Consider the following 18,409-nt stretch of genomic DNA (forward strand, 5'->3'; position numbering starts at 1 on the left):
TAGCATCAAAGTTGCATTAAAGTCACGCAGGAACCTTTAGGAGTTCAAAGTTGCATGTTAGGGTTAAGGGCTAGGGTTAAATGTTAGGGTTGAATGTTAGTGTTAGCAGTAATTGTTAGGCTTAGAACGCTAACCCTGACTGCTAACCATGAACCCTAACAATTACCGCTAATCCGGTTTACTCCTAACCCTAACCTGTGACTTTCCTGCACTACTGTGATGCTACTTGAGCACAAACTTGAGTGTAAAGTCTCAACAAAGTCGCACTACATGAACAGAACTGTCATTCAGGCGTACCTCAGTTTACGAATTTAATGCGTTCTGCGGGACTTTTCATATTGTGAAAAATTTGTAAACCAAAACGCGATTTCCCATAGGAATTCATTGAATACCATTTAATCCGTTCCGGAGGTCAGAAAAAAGTAAAAAAAAGTCTTTTATCTGTTCAAAACACTTTATAAAGTGCACTTTAAAGGCATAAAGGGACATGATTAAAAACAAATTGGTAAATGCATTGAAAACCAACTAATCCGTTCCGGAGGTCAGAAAAAAGTAAAAAAAAAAAAAAAGTATTTTATGTGTTCAAAATTCTTTATAAAGAGCACTTTAAAGGCATAAATACTGTACAGGGACATGATTAAAAATTAATTCGTAAATGCATTGAAAAACAACTAATCCGTTCCGGAGGTCAGAAAAAAGTAAAAAAAAAAAAAAAAGTATTAGATAATAATAAAGTGTACTTGTGAGCTACTACAGTGGTATGTGCAAAATTTATAAGTGGCGAACAACTAAAAATATTAATAAATAATAATTGACTGACAACTAAATTAATATTGGTGCCTCAACACAAATACACACTCATAATGCTGTGTGGTAATAGACAAATAAATAATTGGTTGTGTCGCGCTCCACCTGCTAGAAATATTTAAAGTATTTTAACCATGCATATCATGCACTACTGTGTTAAATAATAAATGATATAAATATATATTATTCCATGATTATATATAAAAAATATATAATAGAATACAAATAAAAAACTTCTGTGCTATAATTATTAAACAATATTAAAAAATATATTATAAAAAACAATGATGTAAAAACCTTAATAAATATAGAATGCTATATCGCTGATATTAGATAAACCCACCATTTAAAGTAACATATATGTGCAAAACGCAATGTGTATGTGCAAAAAATGCTAAATAAATAAATAATAATAATAAGTAATAAATAATGTGAAATGAGCATAAAGATGCATGTGAAATATGATATTAGATGACAAATGATTAGTTATAAATAATCAATAACAATTCTATATAATCTGACAGTGCAAATGATATTGTGTGTGCACCTCAACTTGTGCAACCCATCAGTCAGCGGAACGGCGAGTACTGTTATTGTGCACGGGCACACATTTGAAACACGCTCTGTATTTTCTTAAAGAATGTAAGTGCGCATTTTATCGGAGACACATTAAAGTCTTATTTGAAAGATAAAGCACTATGTGGGAATTCTTCTTTTACATGGCCTAAACTGGAGGAGCAAAAGGGGAGAAGAGGAGATAGGAGTCTGACCCCTCCAGAACGAGAGGGATATCCGTATCCATCCACCTAGCCCTTACAGCTCAGAAGTATCTGGGAGGCCACCCAGTGGAAGGACAGTAATATTTCCACCTTATCAGCAAAATATATACATTGTTCACAATATATAAAGGTCGCAATTGGGACATTCGCATTGTGCCTAGCTAAGGACAATAAATACATAGCTCCATTTAGAACTTTGGGTTGCACAAGTTGAGGTGCACACACAATATCATTTGCACTGTCAGATTATATAGAATTGTTATTGATTATTTATAACTAATCATTTGTCATCTAATATCATATTTCACATGCATCTTTATGCTCATTTCACATTATTTATTACTTATTATTAATTATTATTTATTTATTTAGCATTTTTTGCACATACACATTGCGTTTTGCACATATATGTCACTTTAAATGGTGGGTTTATCTAATATCAGCGATATAGCATTCTATATTTATTAAGGTTTTTACATCATTGTTTTTTATAATATATTTTTTAATATTGTTTATTAATTAATTATAGCACAGAAGTTTTTTATTTGTATTCTATTATATATTTTTTATATATAATCATGGAATAATATATATTTATATCATTTATTATTTAACACAGTAGTGCATGATATGCATGGTTAAAATACTTAAAATATTTCTAGCAGGTGGAGCGCGACACAAAAAAAAAAAAAAGTCTTATGTGTTCAAAACACTTTATAAAGAGCACTTTAAAGGCATAAAGGGACATGATTAAAAAAGAAATTGGTAAATGCATTGAAAACCAATTAATCCGTTCCGGAGGTCAGAAAAAAGTTTTATCTGTTCAAAACTCTTTATAAAGTGCACTTTAAAGGCATAAATACTGTACAGGGACATGATTAAAAAAAAAATTGTAAATGCATTGAAAACCAATTAATCCGTTCGTACTGCGAAAAAAATTTGTAAACCAAGACATTATTTTCAATGGAATTTCATTCGTAAACTGAAAATTACGTTAACCGAGGCGTTTGTAAACTGAGGTACGCCTGTACTTTCCTATTATCCCCCCCCCCAAAAAAAACCCCGCAAAACTGGTAAAAAATACATCAAAAATCTATGTTTAAAAAACTAGCTGGAAAAACACACCAACCGCAGCCTGCATAGATGTGAACCTAGCCTTAGGCCTCATGCATATGGCCTCACTACATGAGACTTCCAAGTTTAGATGGAAGGCACGAGTGGTACTAATGTTTAGGACAGTGTGCACCCAGGGAGTTCGTAGGCACAGTTGCTTGCAGCATCTCATCAGTTTCACAGGCTGCTGGCAGCAGGGCTGGGGGGGTCTGTCGGCACCTAAACACTGGAGTCTCGTGTATCCAGGCTAAATGAAGGTGAATGAAGTCTAAATCTTCAGCAAGGGTAGCCTGGCTATAAAATATACAATCTGACTGTACAATCCAAAACCATTATGAGGACAGACCTAAACGATACTTTCAATCTGTAACCAATCAGACAAGCCCTCGTACTACATAGTCGATGGTAGATCTAAAAGAGATTGTACAATTAGGCTGTATGGTCACCTTCTGTGCTTTGTCCATGACAGATTCCTTTAAAGTTCTTGTGGGGGGAGGGGGGGGGATTTCAGTGTTGGGGCACTTTACTTAAACTTGGAGAAACATTCACTTTATTTTCAGTGGCAATAGCTTCATGCTAAAAAAAACAAAAACAAAAAAAAAAAACAGAACTATTGCTAAAAAACTAAACAAAAAACAAACAACATATCATAGATGGAGGCCAATGAAGAAGAATGGGTGGGGACACCCCAAAACTCCAAGTTATTTGGAAAATGAGTCAGTAGCATAGGCATGAGGAACTCGTTTTTTTGGCTCTCCACAGGATATAAGCTCTATGGCCAAAGTTTGTAAGCAACTGACCATCAAACCTACACAAGCTTGCTGGACATGGCATTCCAAAACCTTTGCATTTAATACAGGGTTACCCCTTCCCCCCCCCTTCCTCTTAACAGTCTCCACTCTTCCGGGAAGGCTTTCCATAAGATGTAGGAGTCTGTCTGTGGGACTTGCACCCATTCTGCTGACAAACCATTCACGAGGTTCGGTACAACAAGAAGACCTAACTTACAATCGGCATTCCAACTCATTCTAAATGTGAAGGGTTGAGATCAGAGCTCTGTTCAGGCCACTCGAGTTCCTCCAAAGCAAAACCGGTCAAACCATGTCATTATGGAGCTGCCTTTGTACACAGGGGCATGGTTAAGTTGGAGGGTTTCTTCAAACCGTTGGAAATTGTAGAAAAATGCTGTAGCATTCTACCCTTCAATGGAAACACCCGAACTTTGGAGATGCTGCAACATAAATTCTGGCTTATAATGTAACCTTCCCAGGCGATGGAGCCCACCAGATTCCCAGCATGGTTTTGGAGGAAACGTTAAACAAAGGATTGAAAGGGAATAAAAAAAAACCCTGATTTCTAGCAGAGAAGCAGCCGTGTCAACGCTGCATTGTACTAGCGTTCATATTGGGGGCAACCTACATAGTGCTGAATTTTCCTTTCCCCTCCAGATATAGAAGGAACAGAAACAGATAAAAGTGAACGTACTCTTACTCAGCAGTCATATCCTGATACAGGAACCTCTCGTCTTTCGTTGGGACCGAGACGGTAGAGGACGGAGGCTCCCCTAGCGAGCCGTTTCCCACAGTCAGAACGTGAATACGGTTGTAGTCTGCATGGACTCTAACATGCCTAGCTAGGTTTGATTTTTGCGTAAAGCTTCTTCCACACTCAGGGCACGAGTACGGGCGATGGCCGCTGTGAATTCTCTCATGTTTGGCAAGATCGTACTTGTCAGTGAAACATTTCCCACATTCCGCACACGAAAACGGCTTCTGCCCCGCATGAACCCTCTGGTGCCTAATGAGATATTCCCGGTGAGGAAAACACTTTCCGCATTCGGGACATGGATATGGCTTCTCCCCTGTATGAAGTCTTTGGTGTCTGTTGAAGTGTCCTCTCTGAGTAAAACATTTGCCACACTCGTAGCAGAAAAACTCCTTCTCATTGGCGTGGCTCTTCTCGTGATTGGCCAGATGCCCTTTCTCTCCAAAACACTTTCCGCATATCGAACACGAATAGGGCTTTTCCACCGAGTGGCTCCTCTGATGATTGACAAGATGTGACTTTTCAACAAAGCATTTCCCGCAATCGGGACAGGAGTGTGGCTTATCCACTATGTGATCTCTCTGGTGTTTGAAAAGTTTTGCTTTGGCTGTAAAACATTCGCCGCACTCGGAGCACATAAAGGTTTCGCCCCTTCTACGATATGAACGGTTGGGGACAGCAGGTAAATGACTGAGGAAACTCCCCATATGGGTAGAGGGACCGGATGACTGACCCACACTTTGAGGTATTGAATAGAGATTTGCATCAATGGGGGTTTCTTCTAAAGAATCTCCTGTGACGTCATCTTCCATTTCACTGTCCGGAAAGATCATGGGACATTTATCCATATTGAACCCCATGTATCTTCCATCTGCAGAAAATAGGACAGTGAGGGTTAAAAAGAACACAAAGAACATTTAAAGCCCGATATTGCCTTTTTTTTATTTTGGATATAATAGGAAATGGTAAAGTGGTTCTCAAGTCTAAAGTTTTGTTTTTTTTTACTTAATGCACAAAACACCTCACTACCTGTCCTACCCAACCCCCCATCTCTAAACACTTACCTGGATCCTCAATGGATGATAGTGAAAAGCGTCCTCAGCCTCTGCTCCTCCTTAGCCACGTATTTGATGCATTTTGCCCCATAACAAGGGCTTACTGATAGAGGTAGGCCTCTATGACCAAGTCCCGGGGGTGGGGCAAATTTGTGTCAGTGGGCGTGGCGAAGGAGAAGCCGAGGCTGAGGCCGCTTCTCATTGTCATCATCAATTGGGCCGCTTGTCACGGTCATAATCCACTGGGCTGTTGGATGTGTGGTGCCTTCACATCATGTAGTCATTATGCTTCCTAGGATAAGCATTCAGATGCCGGCACTCATTTAAAGTGGTTGTAAAGGCTCAATGTTTCTTATCTTCATGCATTCTATGCATAAAGGTAAAAAACCTTCTGTGTGCAGCAGTGTCCCCAGCCACCTCAATACTTACCTGAACCCCATCGCGATCCAGCAATGTGCATGACAGCATCGGCTGTCCCACGTCAGTGGTTGAGACAGCAAGCAGGAGCCATTGTCTCCCACTGCTGTCAATCACAAACAGTCAGCTAATGAGTAGAGATAGGAGGCGGGACCAAGCCGCGACTCTGTGTGTGAATGGGCACATGGAGCAATGGCTTGGGAACACACCTACCTGGGTGCCCCCATAGCAAGCTGCTTACTATGGGGGCACCAGACAGAAAGGAGGAGCCAGGAGCACCTGCAAGGGACCAAGAAGAGGAGGATCCAGGCTGCTCTTTGCAAAACCACTGCACACAGTAGGCAAGTATAACATGTTTGGTATTTTCAACAAAAAAAAAGAACCTTTAGTATTGCTGTAAGCAGTGGATCACCAGAGCAGTTTATTTAGCACTGCGACCGGCACTCCCAGTAGTTTGCACGGGTCACAGTGAGTACTTACCTGACTCCTATCACCGCTCCAGCGCTGTTTCAGCTACAGAACCGCTACCCTCATTTTCTGTTCTCACAGGATCCTGCTGATGTCAATCAAACTCCTGGGAGGAGAGATGGAGGGAGTGGCTTAACAGCACTGTGTGTGTCTTTGAACCTTAAATGATCCTGCCTTGAACCTTGTTTCTCTTGAACTTTGAACCCTTTGCTCCTCCCATGAACTTCCTGATTTAGGCCATGTATCTGCACTTCCAGTTTGCCAGATTATTGGCATCTCTCCAGCCGATCTCTCGCTCTTGTCACTCCTGCTGCTGTCCGTATCTCAGCTACCACTTATGACCTTTGACTTGTTCCTCAACGATGCTTCTGCTTGACCCCAACCTGCAACCACTTGTTACCGACCTATGGCTTGTTCCTCGACTAGGCTTCCGCTCAATCTCTACCTGCTATATCTGCAATGAGACCCCAGCTTGCTTAACCTCCTGGTGGGGCGATCTTGAGGACAGCGACCTGGTACTAACATGACCAAAACCCATCTCCATCAGCAAAAGCTCTGGTAAATACCGGTTAGCGTTAGACTCCGCACCTCGGGTGAACCCGTGTCATCCAACAGGGTGACCTGCTTGCATACCTAACCTACTGGTCAGTGGGAGCCTCTGTACTACTATAGTTACTGGTCTCTGTGCCTGACCCTTCATGGTGACACTTGTATAGCCATAGAGTTTGGGGGGGTGGACTTTTTATTTAATGCTCATGGTTTTATAATGGGAAATTCTACAAGCTCATAAAGATGTAAATGTCAGGAATTCAAAAACGTTTCTCCATACCTGTGCCGATCTCTGAAGGAATTTCCTCTTTTTGCTGTTCCCCTGCCCTCCCATACATCTTCTCTGGTGCTCCTCTACCACCAGCTTGACACTGAGACAACCTTTCTTCCTGCAAAGAAACAATAAGAATTTTTTCCAATTTTGGCCTTGAGATGGGCACAAGAACCACACTGCTTCCAATGACATTTCATCTACCTGATATTTCGATAAGATCTTGTCATTTTCCAGGGGAGAATCCCAGGAATAAAGAGGACTTCGACATCTCTCTGGTGTGTTTCTGTTATTGGATCCATCTGTGGAAACGTCCTCCTCTTTACACGTTGGGTCTCTCCACAAACACGTCTCATCGTCGCTGTCCGTTGCTTCAATTTTAATATTCTTTAAACGTTTGCCCTAAATGACAAAAAACGATTATGAGCTAGGGTTCCACTAGGCCTGTGTACAAGTCATGTGGCGTACTGTCCAAATTTATCTACCTTTTCATCCCGGAGGACCTTTTGATGTTCCTTTGTGGAATCCCAGTGATGAAGAGGACTGGGACATCCCTTTGGTGTATTTCTAATGGATCTTTGTAATGGAACGTCCCACTCTTTCTGCACATCAGTCCTCAAAAACTTGTTTTCTTGTCTCTCTGCAATTTCAGCTTTAAAGTTCAACTGATGCTCATGCGGACGCTTCTTTTGCGTTTCCATCTTTAAAAATTTGTCTTCCACTTTTCCTGTGACCTCATCTTTCGTATTCAACTGATATTCACGCTTCTCTTTCTGAATATCAATCTTCAAAATCTTGTTTTCTTCTTTTCCTTTGACTTCAGCTTTAGCGTTCAACTGACATTCACGATCCTTCTGCACATTAATCCTTAAATATTTATCTTGTACTTTCGGTGTGATTTCAGCTTTTACATTCAACTGATGATCACGCTTTTCTTTCTGCATATCAATCCTCAAAGCCTTGTCTTCTTCGATTTCAGCTTTAATGTTCAACTGACATTCCCGATCCTTCTGTACGTCAATCCTCAGAAACTTGTCTTGTACTCTCGGCGTGACTTCAGCTTTAACATTCAGTTTCTCTTTCTGCATATCAATCCTCAAAGTCTTGTTTTCTTCGACTTCAGCTCTAATGCTCAACTGACATTCCCGATCCTTCTGTACGTCAATCCTCAGAAACTTGTCTTGTACTTTCGGTGTGACTTCAGCTTTGACGTTCAACTGATGTTCATGCTTCTCTTTCTGCATTTCAATCCTCAAAGTATTGTTTCCTTCTTTTTCTTTGACTTCGGCATTAATGTTCGAATGACATTCACGTTCCTCCTGTAGATCAATCCTTAGGAATTTGTTTTGTACTCTCTCTGCGGGTTTAGCTTTAATATTCAAGGGATGTTCTTGCTGCTCTTTCTCCATATCAATCCTTAAAGTCTTGTTTTCTTCTTTCTCTTTGACTTCCGTTTCAACATTCAACCAACATTCACGCTCTTTCTTTATATCAATCCTCAAAAATTTGTCTTCTGCTCGCTCTGTGTTTACAGCTTTATCGTTCGACCGACAGTCCTGCTTTATGACAAAAACAGAAAGGACAGTAGATTTGTTAGGCCTTTAGGTAAATCATGTAGTATATCTGTAAACACTTTTTTTTTTTCTTTACCTGATCTTCATAGGAGATCTTGTGATGTTTCTGTGTAGAATTCCAGGAATTAAAAGGACTAAGACATCTCCGTGGGGGGCTTTTGCGGATAGCTCCACCTGTAGGAACTTGCTTCTCCTTATGCTGCACAACAGTATTCACACACATTTCATCTTCTATCTGTGTGGGTTTCAGATTATTGACACAATCTCCCTAAGTAATACATAACACTTATTAACTAGGATCCACTTGGCCTCTGGACACACCGAATAACACACTTGCAAAGACTCTTAGTAGCCTTTACCTGATCCTCCTGATCTTCCTGTGTGGAGTCCCAGGAATACAGAGGACGGGGACATCTCTCTTGTGGATTTCTGTTACTGGATCCATCTGTAGGAAACACACACACACATCATCAGGGTTTCTCAACCAGTGTTCCACTAAAGCCTAGTCCCCAAGGGATCCCCATTGCAATCTACCTGTCCATCGCAGGTAGGTGAAGGGTACTTTTGTGTCCCTACCAGCTGCTCCTCCCACTGCAGAGCAGTACAGGGTAGCAACATACTTCTTTGCCCTGTGCCGATCCCAGCCTGGCCCTCCTCTCCTGTCTATTCCCTGGCGCTTGTATGTGACATCATATAGAATGGACAAGAGATGAGGGCCATGAGGTATCGGTGCACCAGAACAGATACAGCAGCTTCCCTGTGCTGCTCTGCATGAGGAAATACCTTTTGCACTACATACTACTGACCCCAGTACTGTACACCCTCCTCCCACCCCCACCTTACTATGCCCTCCAGTCACCCCCACCATACTGTGCCCTGTTGCCCCATATACTATACCCTGCTGTCCCTCCTGTACTATGTGCCTTCCTACCCCCATTCTTTTACAGTGCCTTCATGACCTCTCCCCTGTACTGTTACCTCCTGACCCCCCCTATACTCTCTTGTACTGTGCTCTGCTGTCCCCGTGTGGTACCCTGCTGATTACCCCCCTGAAGCCCTCCAGTACTGTGCCCTCCTGGCCCTAGTATTGTGCTCTGCTGTCCCCCTGTGCGGTACCCTGCTGATTCCCCCCCTGAAGCCCTCCATTATTGTGCCCTCTCCTTTACAAGAAATGAAAGTCTCCTCTTACCTGGTGATGTGAGGGGCGGTCGGTTCTCCATCATGACGTCCTTGTAGAGATCCTTGTGTCCTTCTATATACTCCCACTCCTCCATGGAGAAATAGACAGTGACATCCTGACACCGTATAGGAACCTGATACACACAATGATACAGTCGTCATCCAGACACATCCCTTGTCTGTTACAGGAGAATGTCCCAGAATTCCCGGCACCGCTTACCTCTCCCATCAGCAGCTCAATGATCTTCTGGGCGACTTCTAGGATCTTGTTGTTGTTTATCTCAGATATTAGTGAGTGAATCGGAAGCTCCATCTTTGGGCTCTGTTTTCTGCTACATCTTTGTGACATACCGAGAAGGCTGTTGGGCATCACGTGCTCACCAGATGTCTTCTTTGCTATAATGCATTCCTGTATTTTAGACATAAATATCACTACACAGAGAAAATAATGTGCATTCTATAGTAAATCAAAGTAGCTTCTTCTCACTGAAAGTTCTAAAAATCCTCCTCACCTCTCCGGTCAGGTCTGTGTTTTATTAATAGAGATGAGAGTGATGTCATGTGACCTCCCAGAATCCTCCTCACCTCTACGGTCAGGTCTTTTTATTAATAGAGATGAGCGATGTCATGTGACCTCCCAGAATCCTCCTCACCTCCCCAGTCAGGTCTGTGTTTTGTTAAAAGAAATGAGAGTGATGTCATGTGACGTCCCAGAATCCTCACCTCTCTGGTCAGGTCTTTTTATTAAGAGTTATGAGTGATGTCATGTGACCTCCCAGAATGCTCCTCACCTCTCCGGTCAGGTCTGTGTTTTATTAATGGAGGTAAGAGTGATGTCATGTGACCTCCCAGAATCCTCCTCACCTCTCTGGTCAGGTCTTTTTATTAAGAGTTATGAGTGATGTCATGTGACCTCCCAGAATGCTCCTCACCTCTCCGGTCAGGTCTGTGTTTTATTAATGGAGGTAAGAGTGATGTCATGTGACCTCCCAGAATCCTCCTCACCTCTCTGGTCAGGTCTGTTTTATTAATAGAGATAAGAGTGATGTCATGTGAATCCTCCTAATCCTCTCCGGTCAGGTCTTTTATTAATAGAGATGAGTGATGTCATGTGACCTCCCAGAATCCTCCTCACCTCTCTGGTCAGGTTTGTGTTTTACTAATAGAGAGCAGTGGTGTCATATGACCTCCCAGAATCCTCCTCACCTCTCCAATTAGCAGGTAGATGATCTCCAGAGTGAGGTCCAATATCCTCTCAGTCATGTGTCTCCTGCTCTTCTCCATTCTATGGAGGTGGTTTATATGTCTTTTCCAGTAATCTGCTTTCCAGAGGAGCTGCCTTGGTTGAACTGTGCGATCACAATCTAGAAAAAGAAGCAAAAATAAATATAGACTCGTGTAGATGTCTTATCTGGCACACCTCCAGTGAGAATGTTTGACCAAAGCCCACCCAAGCTGAGGAGCGTAGACAGGCTTTTAAACAATTGCAACAACATATACTAACACCTTATATCAAATCTCAATAGCATTCAGCTATAAAAAGCCTTTCCCAGTGACTCTGAGGTGACTTTGGTTGAATTTCAATCACTTGACTGTGGCTGAAAGCTAATTTGCAAGCCACCCATCTTCTGTAAAACTACCCAGTGTATGGCTAGTATAAGATGCATATTGGGAGCAAAACATAAAAGAAAAGGAGGCCGTGGGAGAGAAATTTAGGTGAGGAAAATCTGAAAGAGGAAAAATGAGAAGACAGACAATGCAGCTATTAATGGTCAGAGATGATTTGGTGATTGGTATTTACCTGCTGGATATGTATTGTGTTTTTGGGGAAAGGTAATAGAACTTGGCATAGGTCGGGCTGGTAGTAGCCAAAACATACTTTAAGGCAGGGTTTCCTAACTAGAGTTCCTCCAGAGGTTGCCAGGGCTTCCTTGAGCAATTTCTGCCTCTCAGATAAGTTCCCACTGACACCATTGGTCTTTTCAGCTATCTGTAAGGGGCTAATTCTTCCCAATGACCATAAGTGTAAGGAGCGTTCTTCCCACTGACCATCACACAAATGTATCATGCATTGTAGATATAGTTATTTTTAGCTGGGATTCCCAGAAAGTTATTTCGAGGGTTCCTCCATATTGAGAAAGGTTGCTCTAAGGGCAACACAAAGACATTTAATGAATAAACTCAGCTAAACTTCAAAAGTAAAAGGATTCTAAGAGAGGCAAAATAAAGCTAAAAACCCAATCTGGCTCCACGTCAACAGAACCAGTGGAATTTTAAGGAGAGACCTTCTTTTCGTTCTTTCCTTTTAGGAGTTATGGATCTAGAGCTATGGAAAGGAGATATACTGTCAACGCTGCACACCACTGGATCAGCAGGGCAGTACGAAGTCATAAAGTGTGCTTGTTGCTAGAAAATCCAGTCTACATTAGCATTACTATACAAGAGCATGCAGTTCAATTTGCTGGCACCAACCAATAATCTGTCACGGTGTTCTGGTGCACCGCAGACACCCCCAAAGCTGCAATGAGCGCAACATGCAACCACCACCTTTGCTACGTGGCACTTAGGCACACCTCCCTCCACCCCCTCCCTCTATCATCCCAGGGGTCTCTAAACTGCAGCCCATGGGCCAGATGTGACCCTCTGCTTGCGTTTATCCAACCCCTAGGACACTATTATCCCCACTGTATGAGGGCACTATTCCTCCCACCGACATCAATGAAGAGGCAGAATCCTCCCACTGACACCAACAATGGGGCATAATTCCTCTCCATAACTCCAAGGATGGGGGAAGCACAGAGGCTGAGTGGTTAGCACTTCCGCCTAGCAGCACTAGGGTTGTTAGTTTGAATCCCAATCACAGCACTACCTGCCTGGAGTTTGCATGCTTTCCCTTTGCCTGTGTAGTTCTCCTCCAGATACTCTGGTTTCCTCCCACATTCCAAAGACATTCTAATAGATTAATTGGCCCTAGCATGTTTATTTTTAATGAATATAAGTTAGGGACCTTAGATTATAACCTCCTCAAGAGAAGGGACTGATGTGAATGTACAATATACACTCACCAGCCACTTTATTAGGTCCACCTTGCTAGTACGGAGTTGGACTCCCTTATGCCATTCTTTACGGCATAGATTCAACAAGGTGTTGGAAACATTCCTCAGAGGTTTTGGTTCATATTGACATGATAGCATCACGCAGTTTCTGCAGATTTGTTGGCTGCACATCCATGATGTGAATCTCCCATTCCACCACATCTCAAAGGTCCTCTATTGGATGGAGATCTGGTGACTGTGGAGGACATTGGAGTACAGTGAACTCATTGTCATGTTCAAGAAACCAGTTGGAGATGATTTGAGCTTTGTGACATGGTGCATTATCCTGCTGGAAGGAGCCATCAGAAGATGGGGACATTGGAGTCATAAAGGTATAAACATGGTCAGCAACAATACTCAGGTAAGCCGTGGTGTTTTTAACGATGCTCAATTGGTACTAACGGGCCCAAAGTATGCTAAGAAAATCTCCCCCACACCATGACATCACCACCACCACCACCAGCCTGAACCATTGATACAAGGCAGGATGGATCCACCACACCATGACACCACCACTACCAGCCTGAACCATTGATAAAAGGCAGGATGGATCCACCAGATCATGACACCACCACCACCAGCCTGAACCGTTGATACAAGGCAGGCTGGATCCATGCTTTCATGTTTTTTACGTCAAAATCTGACCCTACCATCTGAATGTCGCAGCTGAAATCCAGACTTATCAGACCAGGCAAAGTTTTTCCAATCTTCTATTGTCCAATTTTGCTGAGCCTCTGTGAATTGTAGCCTCCGTTTCCTGTTCTTAGTTGACAGGAGTGGCACCCGATGTGGTCTTCTGCTGCTGTAGCCCATCTGCTTCAAGGTTCAACGTGTTGTGCGTTCAGAGATGGAATTCTGCATACCTTGGTTGTAACGAGTGGTTATTTGAGTTACTGTTGCCTTTCTATCGTCTGGAACCAGTCTGCTCATTCTCCTCTGACATCAACAAGGCATTTTCCTCCACACAACTGCCGCTCACTGGATACTTTCTCTTTTTCGGACCATTCTCTGTAAACCCTAGAGATGTTGGTGCGTGAATATCCCAGTAGATCAGCAGTTTTTTAAATACTCAGACCAGCCTGTCTGGTACCAACAACCATGCCATGTTTAAAGTCACGTAAATCCCCTTTCTTCCCTATTCTGATGCTTGGTTTGAACTTCAGCAACTTGTCTTCTCCATGTCTAGAAGCCTAAATGAACTGAGTTGCTGCCATGTGATTGGCTGATTAGCAATTTGTGTTACCAAGCAAATAAAGAGGTGTACCTAATAAAGTGGCTGGTGTAAAACGCTGCGTAAATTGACGGCGATATATAAGTACCTGTAATAAATAAATACATAAACTATTTCTCCCAATAACACCAACGTGATGCTATTCCTCCTTCTACTGACCTCAGGCGTTAGGTATTTTATCCCACTGACAACTAAAAGCTTGAAGTGTTGTTACTCCCAGTGAAGGCCGGGGGAATTTTTTTTTCCTCTACTTTTTGCAACCCAGCCCCCTAAAATGTCTAAAGGACAGTAAACCGGGCCTTTGTTTAGAAAGTTTGGAGCCCCCTGATCTATCTCCAAATCCAGGATAAGCACCACTCCATAGGCTGCTAAGATGAAAGGTGTAGAGAACATATGCAAACACCAACTTTAATCAGAGTCAAAAGTTGCATTTTATAGACATCTTGAGTCTGTCGGTACAACCAACCCAGAAGTTGAGGGTATCTACCTAATCCTTGTAGTGCCAGCTATTATCTAGTAAAGATTTCTTCCCAACGGGTTCCTTTTAAAGAGGTTCTCTACTCATTATGTTTCTTCCATGTTCTTTATGACAGGCAAACTTGAATCTTATTACAAAGCTTTGGAAGCCAAAATGTATAAGAAACGTCTTCTTTACAGGTAGGTGTATATTCCATGGTGAGATGGTGTCCAGTCAATGGTAGAAGACATCCTGAGCTGAAAGGCTTCACAGACTCTGCACCCTTGGGTGCCCTGGTACCCACGCTGTCATATCATACCAGCTCAACCAACTAAGCCAAACTGCAGCAATGCCACTCAGCTAATGGGAGCTTTCTGGGTACATGGGAAGTTGAGGCACTGAGGTGGTAGGAACATAAGATCGGGGCAAATGCTCGGTTTGTCCTCCACCAGCTGCTTGAACACTTGGACCTGGCTATGACCATTGCCTACACATTTTTTTCTAGGTATGATAAACCGGTCCCTATCAGTACCAGTGTCCCTCCATGCTGAAGACACTTGCCTCCATAGTTTCTGTGGCACAGCCCAGTACACTTGCTCCTGGAAAGTGCTAAAAGGGCTATTTTGACAACTTTCCTAACTTCTGTAAAAATAATCAATAAATTCTCAAATCATTAAGTTTCTAAGACTTCCTAAAACATATCCTCCCACAGACATTGAAAATTGCTAATTTTGGAAAACGCTAGAACCGGAACTCTACCCATTACATTTGCAGAGTAAGACACAAAAGACTTACATGAATCTAATACCAGCTTTTCCTCTAGAAGACATTTTTATTTCATTAAAGTAAAAAATCCTAAAAAAGAAGGTGCCCCTGCAAGAGCAGAGCTTCTTTACTCACTTAACCCATGACTGCTACCTCTCCTCCACCAGTCCATGACCCCTGCCTCCCCTCCACCAGCCCGTGACCCCTGCCTCCTCTCCACCAGCCTATGACCCCTACCTCCCCTGCACCAGCCTATGACCCCTACCTCCCCTCCACCAGCTCATGACCCCTACCTCTCCTTCACCAGCCTGTGACCCCTACCTCCCCTCCAAAAACCCATGACTCCTACTTCCCCCTCCACCAGCCTGTGACCTCTACCTCCCCTCCAAAACCTGTGACTCCTACTTCCCCCTACACCAACCCGTGACTCCTACCTCCCCCTCCACCAGCCCGTGACCCCTACCTCCCCCTCCACCAGCCCGGAACCCTTACCTTCCCCTCCACCAACCCGTGACCCTTACCTTCCCCTCCACCAACCCGTGACCCTTACCTTCCCCTCCACCAACCCGTGACCCTTACCTTCCCCTCCACCAACCCGTGATCCTTACCTTCCCCTCCACCAACCCGTGATCCTTACCTTCCCCTCCACCAACCCGTGACCCTTACCTTCCCCTCCACCAACCCGTGACCCCTGCTTCCCCCTCCACCAACCCGTGACCCCTGCTTCCCCCTACACCAACCCGTGACCCCTGCTTCCCCCTACACCAACCCGTGACCCCTGCTTCCCCCTACACCAACCCGTGACCCCTGCTTCCCCCTACACCAACCCGTGACCCCTGCTTCCCCCTACACCAACCCGTGACCCCTTCTTCCCCCTACACCAACCCGTGACCCCTTCTTCCCCCTACACCAACCCGTGACCCCTTCTTCCCCCTACACCAACCCGTGACCCCTTCCTCCCCCTTCACCAGCCCGTGACCCCTACCTCCCCCTCCACCAGCCCGTGACCCCTACCTTCCCCTCCACCAGCCCGTGACCCCTACCTTCCCCTCCACCAACCCGTGACCCCTACCTTCCCCTCCACCAACCCGTGACCCTTACCTTCCCCTCCACCAACCCGTGCCCCTTACCTTCCCCTCCACCAACCCGTGACCCTTACCTTCCCCTCCACCAACCCGTGACCCTTACCTTCCCCTCCACCAACCCGTGACCCCTGCTTCCCCCTCCACCAACCCGTGACGCCTGCCTCCCCCTCCGCCAACCTGTGACGCGTGCCTCCGCCAACTTGTGACGCCTGCCTCCCCCTTCTCCAACCCGTGACGCCTGCCTCCCCCTCCACCAACCCGTGACGCCTGCCTCCCCCTCCACCAACCCGTCACGCCTGCCTCCCCCTCCACGCCTGCCTCCCCCTCCACCAACCCGTGACGCCTGCCTCCCCCTCCACCAACCCGTGACTCCTGCCTCCCCCTTTATCAGCCCGTGACTCCTACCTCCCCTCCATCAACCCGTGAATCCTCCTCCCCTCCATCAACCCGTGACTCCTACCTCCCCATCATCAGTCTATGTCTTACCCCCCTCTTCATTAGCTCATGTCTCCTACCCACCCCTTCATAAGCCCTAGCCCTACCTCCTCTCCACCAGCCCGCAACTACTACCTCCCCACAAACCAGCTTGTGACTCCTAACTCCCCTCCATCAATCATGTCTACTACCTCCCCATCATCAGTCCATGCCTACCCCCCCTCATTAGCTCAGGTCTCCTATTCACCCCCTCCATAAACACATGACTCCTACCTCCCCTCCATCAACCCGTGACTCCAACCCTCTCCTCCACCTGCCTCTGTCAATCTCTATGACAAACGACTCATTACGAAATTTCAATTGTGTCCCTGCCATATGCTGTAGATCCATTTTCTAGCCACTATGACCATGCAGAGTCCTGCCGTGACATACAGGTTGGAGGACAGAACTGCAAGGCATGGCTCTGACAACAGACATCCAACACTCCCAGAAGAGCCAAACGCTTAAAGTGTTGCTCTCCACGGACCCCGCATTCGCTATATCCGCTCTCCCCGGACCCCGCATTCGCTATATCCGCTCTCCCCGGACCCCGCATTCACTATATCCTCTCTCCCCGGACCCTGCATTCACTATATCCGGTCTCCCCAGACCTCGCAATCACTATATCCGCTCTACCCGGACCCTTCATTCACTATATCCGCTCTCCCTGGACCCCGCAGAGCACTGGTTAAAACATGTAGGAGGAGTTGTCATTCCCCTCTGACTGTCCTATGAGGCTGTGTGACTCCTAACCCTCTGGACAGTGCTGATTGGCCCTGTGATCACATGCACCCTCCCCCCAAAACAAAATAATGTCTAGCAATATACACCAAACTGTGCATGTGCAGCTTGCCCCCAAGGCTCTTGTCTATCAGGAGATGAATTGGGGACAGCAAAAGAAGGGGATGATCAGAGAAGACAAGATCAAACAGCCTTTAGTTCCATAGTGAGTATAACAAGCATGATTTACTGCATATACAGGCTGATTGTACTGATGTGGGTTTAGTAACACTTTAAGAGGCTGAGGCGGGACACACCGGAGGAGGGGGACACAATGGACTTTCTCATCTTATAGGATTTTTTTGCCCCTTTTATGGGGTTCTTCTCCAATATTTTTCTCAGGTACCCCCTCTTTCATTAGCAGTTCCACCTTCGCCCTCAATGGCCGTGTCACCCTTCTCCAGCCTAATGAACAAAGTTTTGTGAACAGAAGGGAAGGACCGCGGCGCAGTCAGAAGTCGTTAGATGGAATCACTTCACGTCTTCTGTACACACAGGCACGGGACCCGGATGAGCGCACGGCGGGCAGCTGGTGGATATAAAACCCAGACTAGGCCAGCAAGAGGCACCCAAAAACAGAAAGGAACTCCATAGGACCAGAGGTGCCCTAACTGCCCCCCCATCTCATTGTATGCAGGTCACATGACCCCCTCCCCTCATTCACCACACTCCAGAAAGTGCTGGGACCCTCTTCTCCACATCCCATAATAGGAAGACATTATTACCTCCTCCTCAGTGTGCAGACACTCTCCACCCAACACCCAC

The 18,409-nt window shown here is 44.8% G+C and overlaps 1 protein-coding gene across 1 annotated transcript in view; it reads right to left on the reverse strand.

Annotated features, from left to right (window-relative positions):
- Positions 1 to 3,221: 3,221 nt before the first annotated feature.
- LOC149466273 (uncharacterized) overlaps positions 3,222 to 18,409 on the reverse strand; it is a 198,461-nt gene continuing 183,273 nt past the window's right edge. The window contains exons 10-18 of the mRNA XM_089672725.1: positions 10,964 to 11,121; positions 9,978 to 10,166; positions 9,768 to 9,891; positions 8,938 to 9,023; positions 8,655 to 8,846; positions 7,490 to 8,563; positions 7,209 to 7,406; positions 7,014 to 7,122; positions 3,222 to 5,115 (exon numbers count right to left, since the gene is read on the reverse strand). Coding sequence (XP_089528851.1) covers positions 4,187 to 5,115; positions 7,014 to 7,122; positions 7,209 to 7,406; positions 7,490 to 8,563; positions 8,655 to 8,846; positions 8,938 to 9,023; positions 9,768 to 9,891; positions 9,978 to 10,166; positions 10,964 to 11,121 — 3,059 coding nt within the window. The 3' untranslated portion in view covers positions 3,222 to 4,186. The remainder of the gene's footprint in view (positions 5,116 to 7,013; positions 7,123 to 7,208; positions 7,407 to 7,489; positions 8,564 to 8,654; positions 8,847 to 8,937; positions 9,024 to 9,767; positions 9,892 to 9,977; positions 10,167 to 10,963; positions 11,122 to 18,409) is intronic.

The sequence above is a fragment of the Staurois parvus genome, unplaced genomic scaffold (assembly GCF_062004578.1).
Source record: "Staurois parvus isolate SC_StPar_1 unplaced genomic scaffold, SC_StPar_1.0 ptg000132l, whole genome shotgun sequence".
In the NCBI taxonomy this organism is placed as follows: Eukaryota; Metazoa; Chordata; class Amphibia; order Anura; family Ranidae; genus Staurois; species Staurois parvus.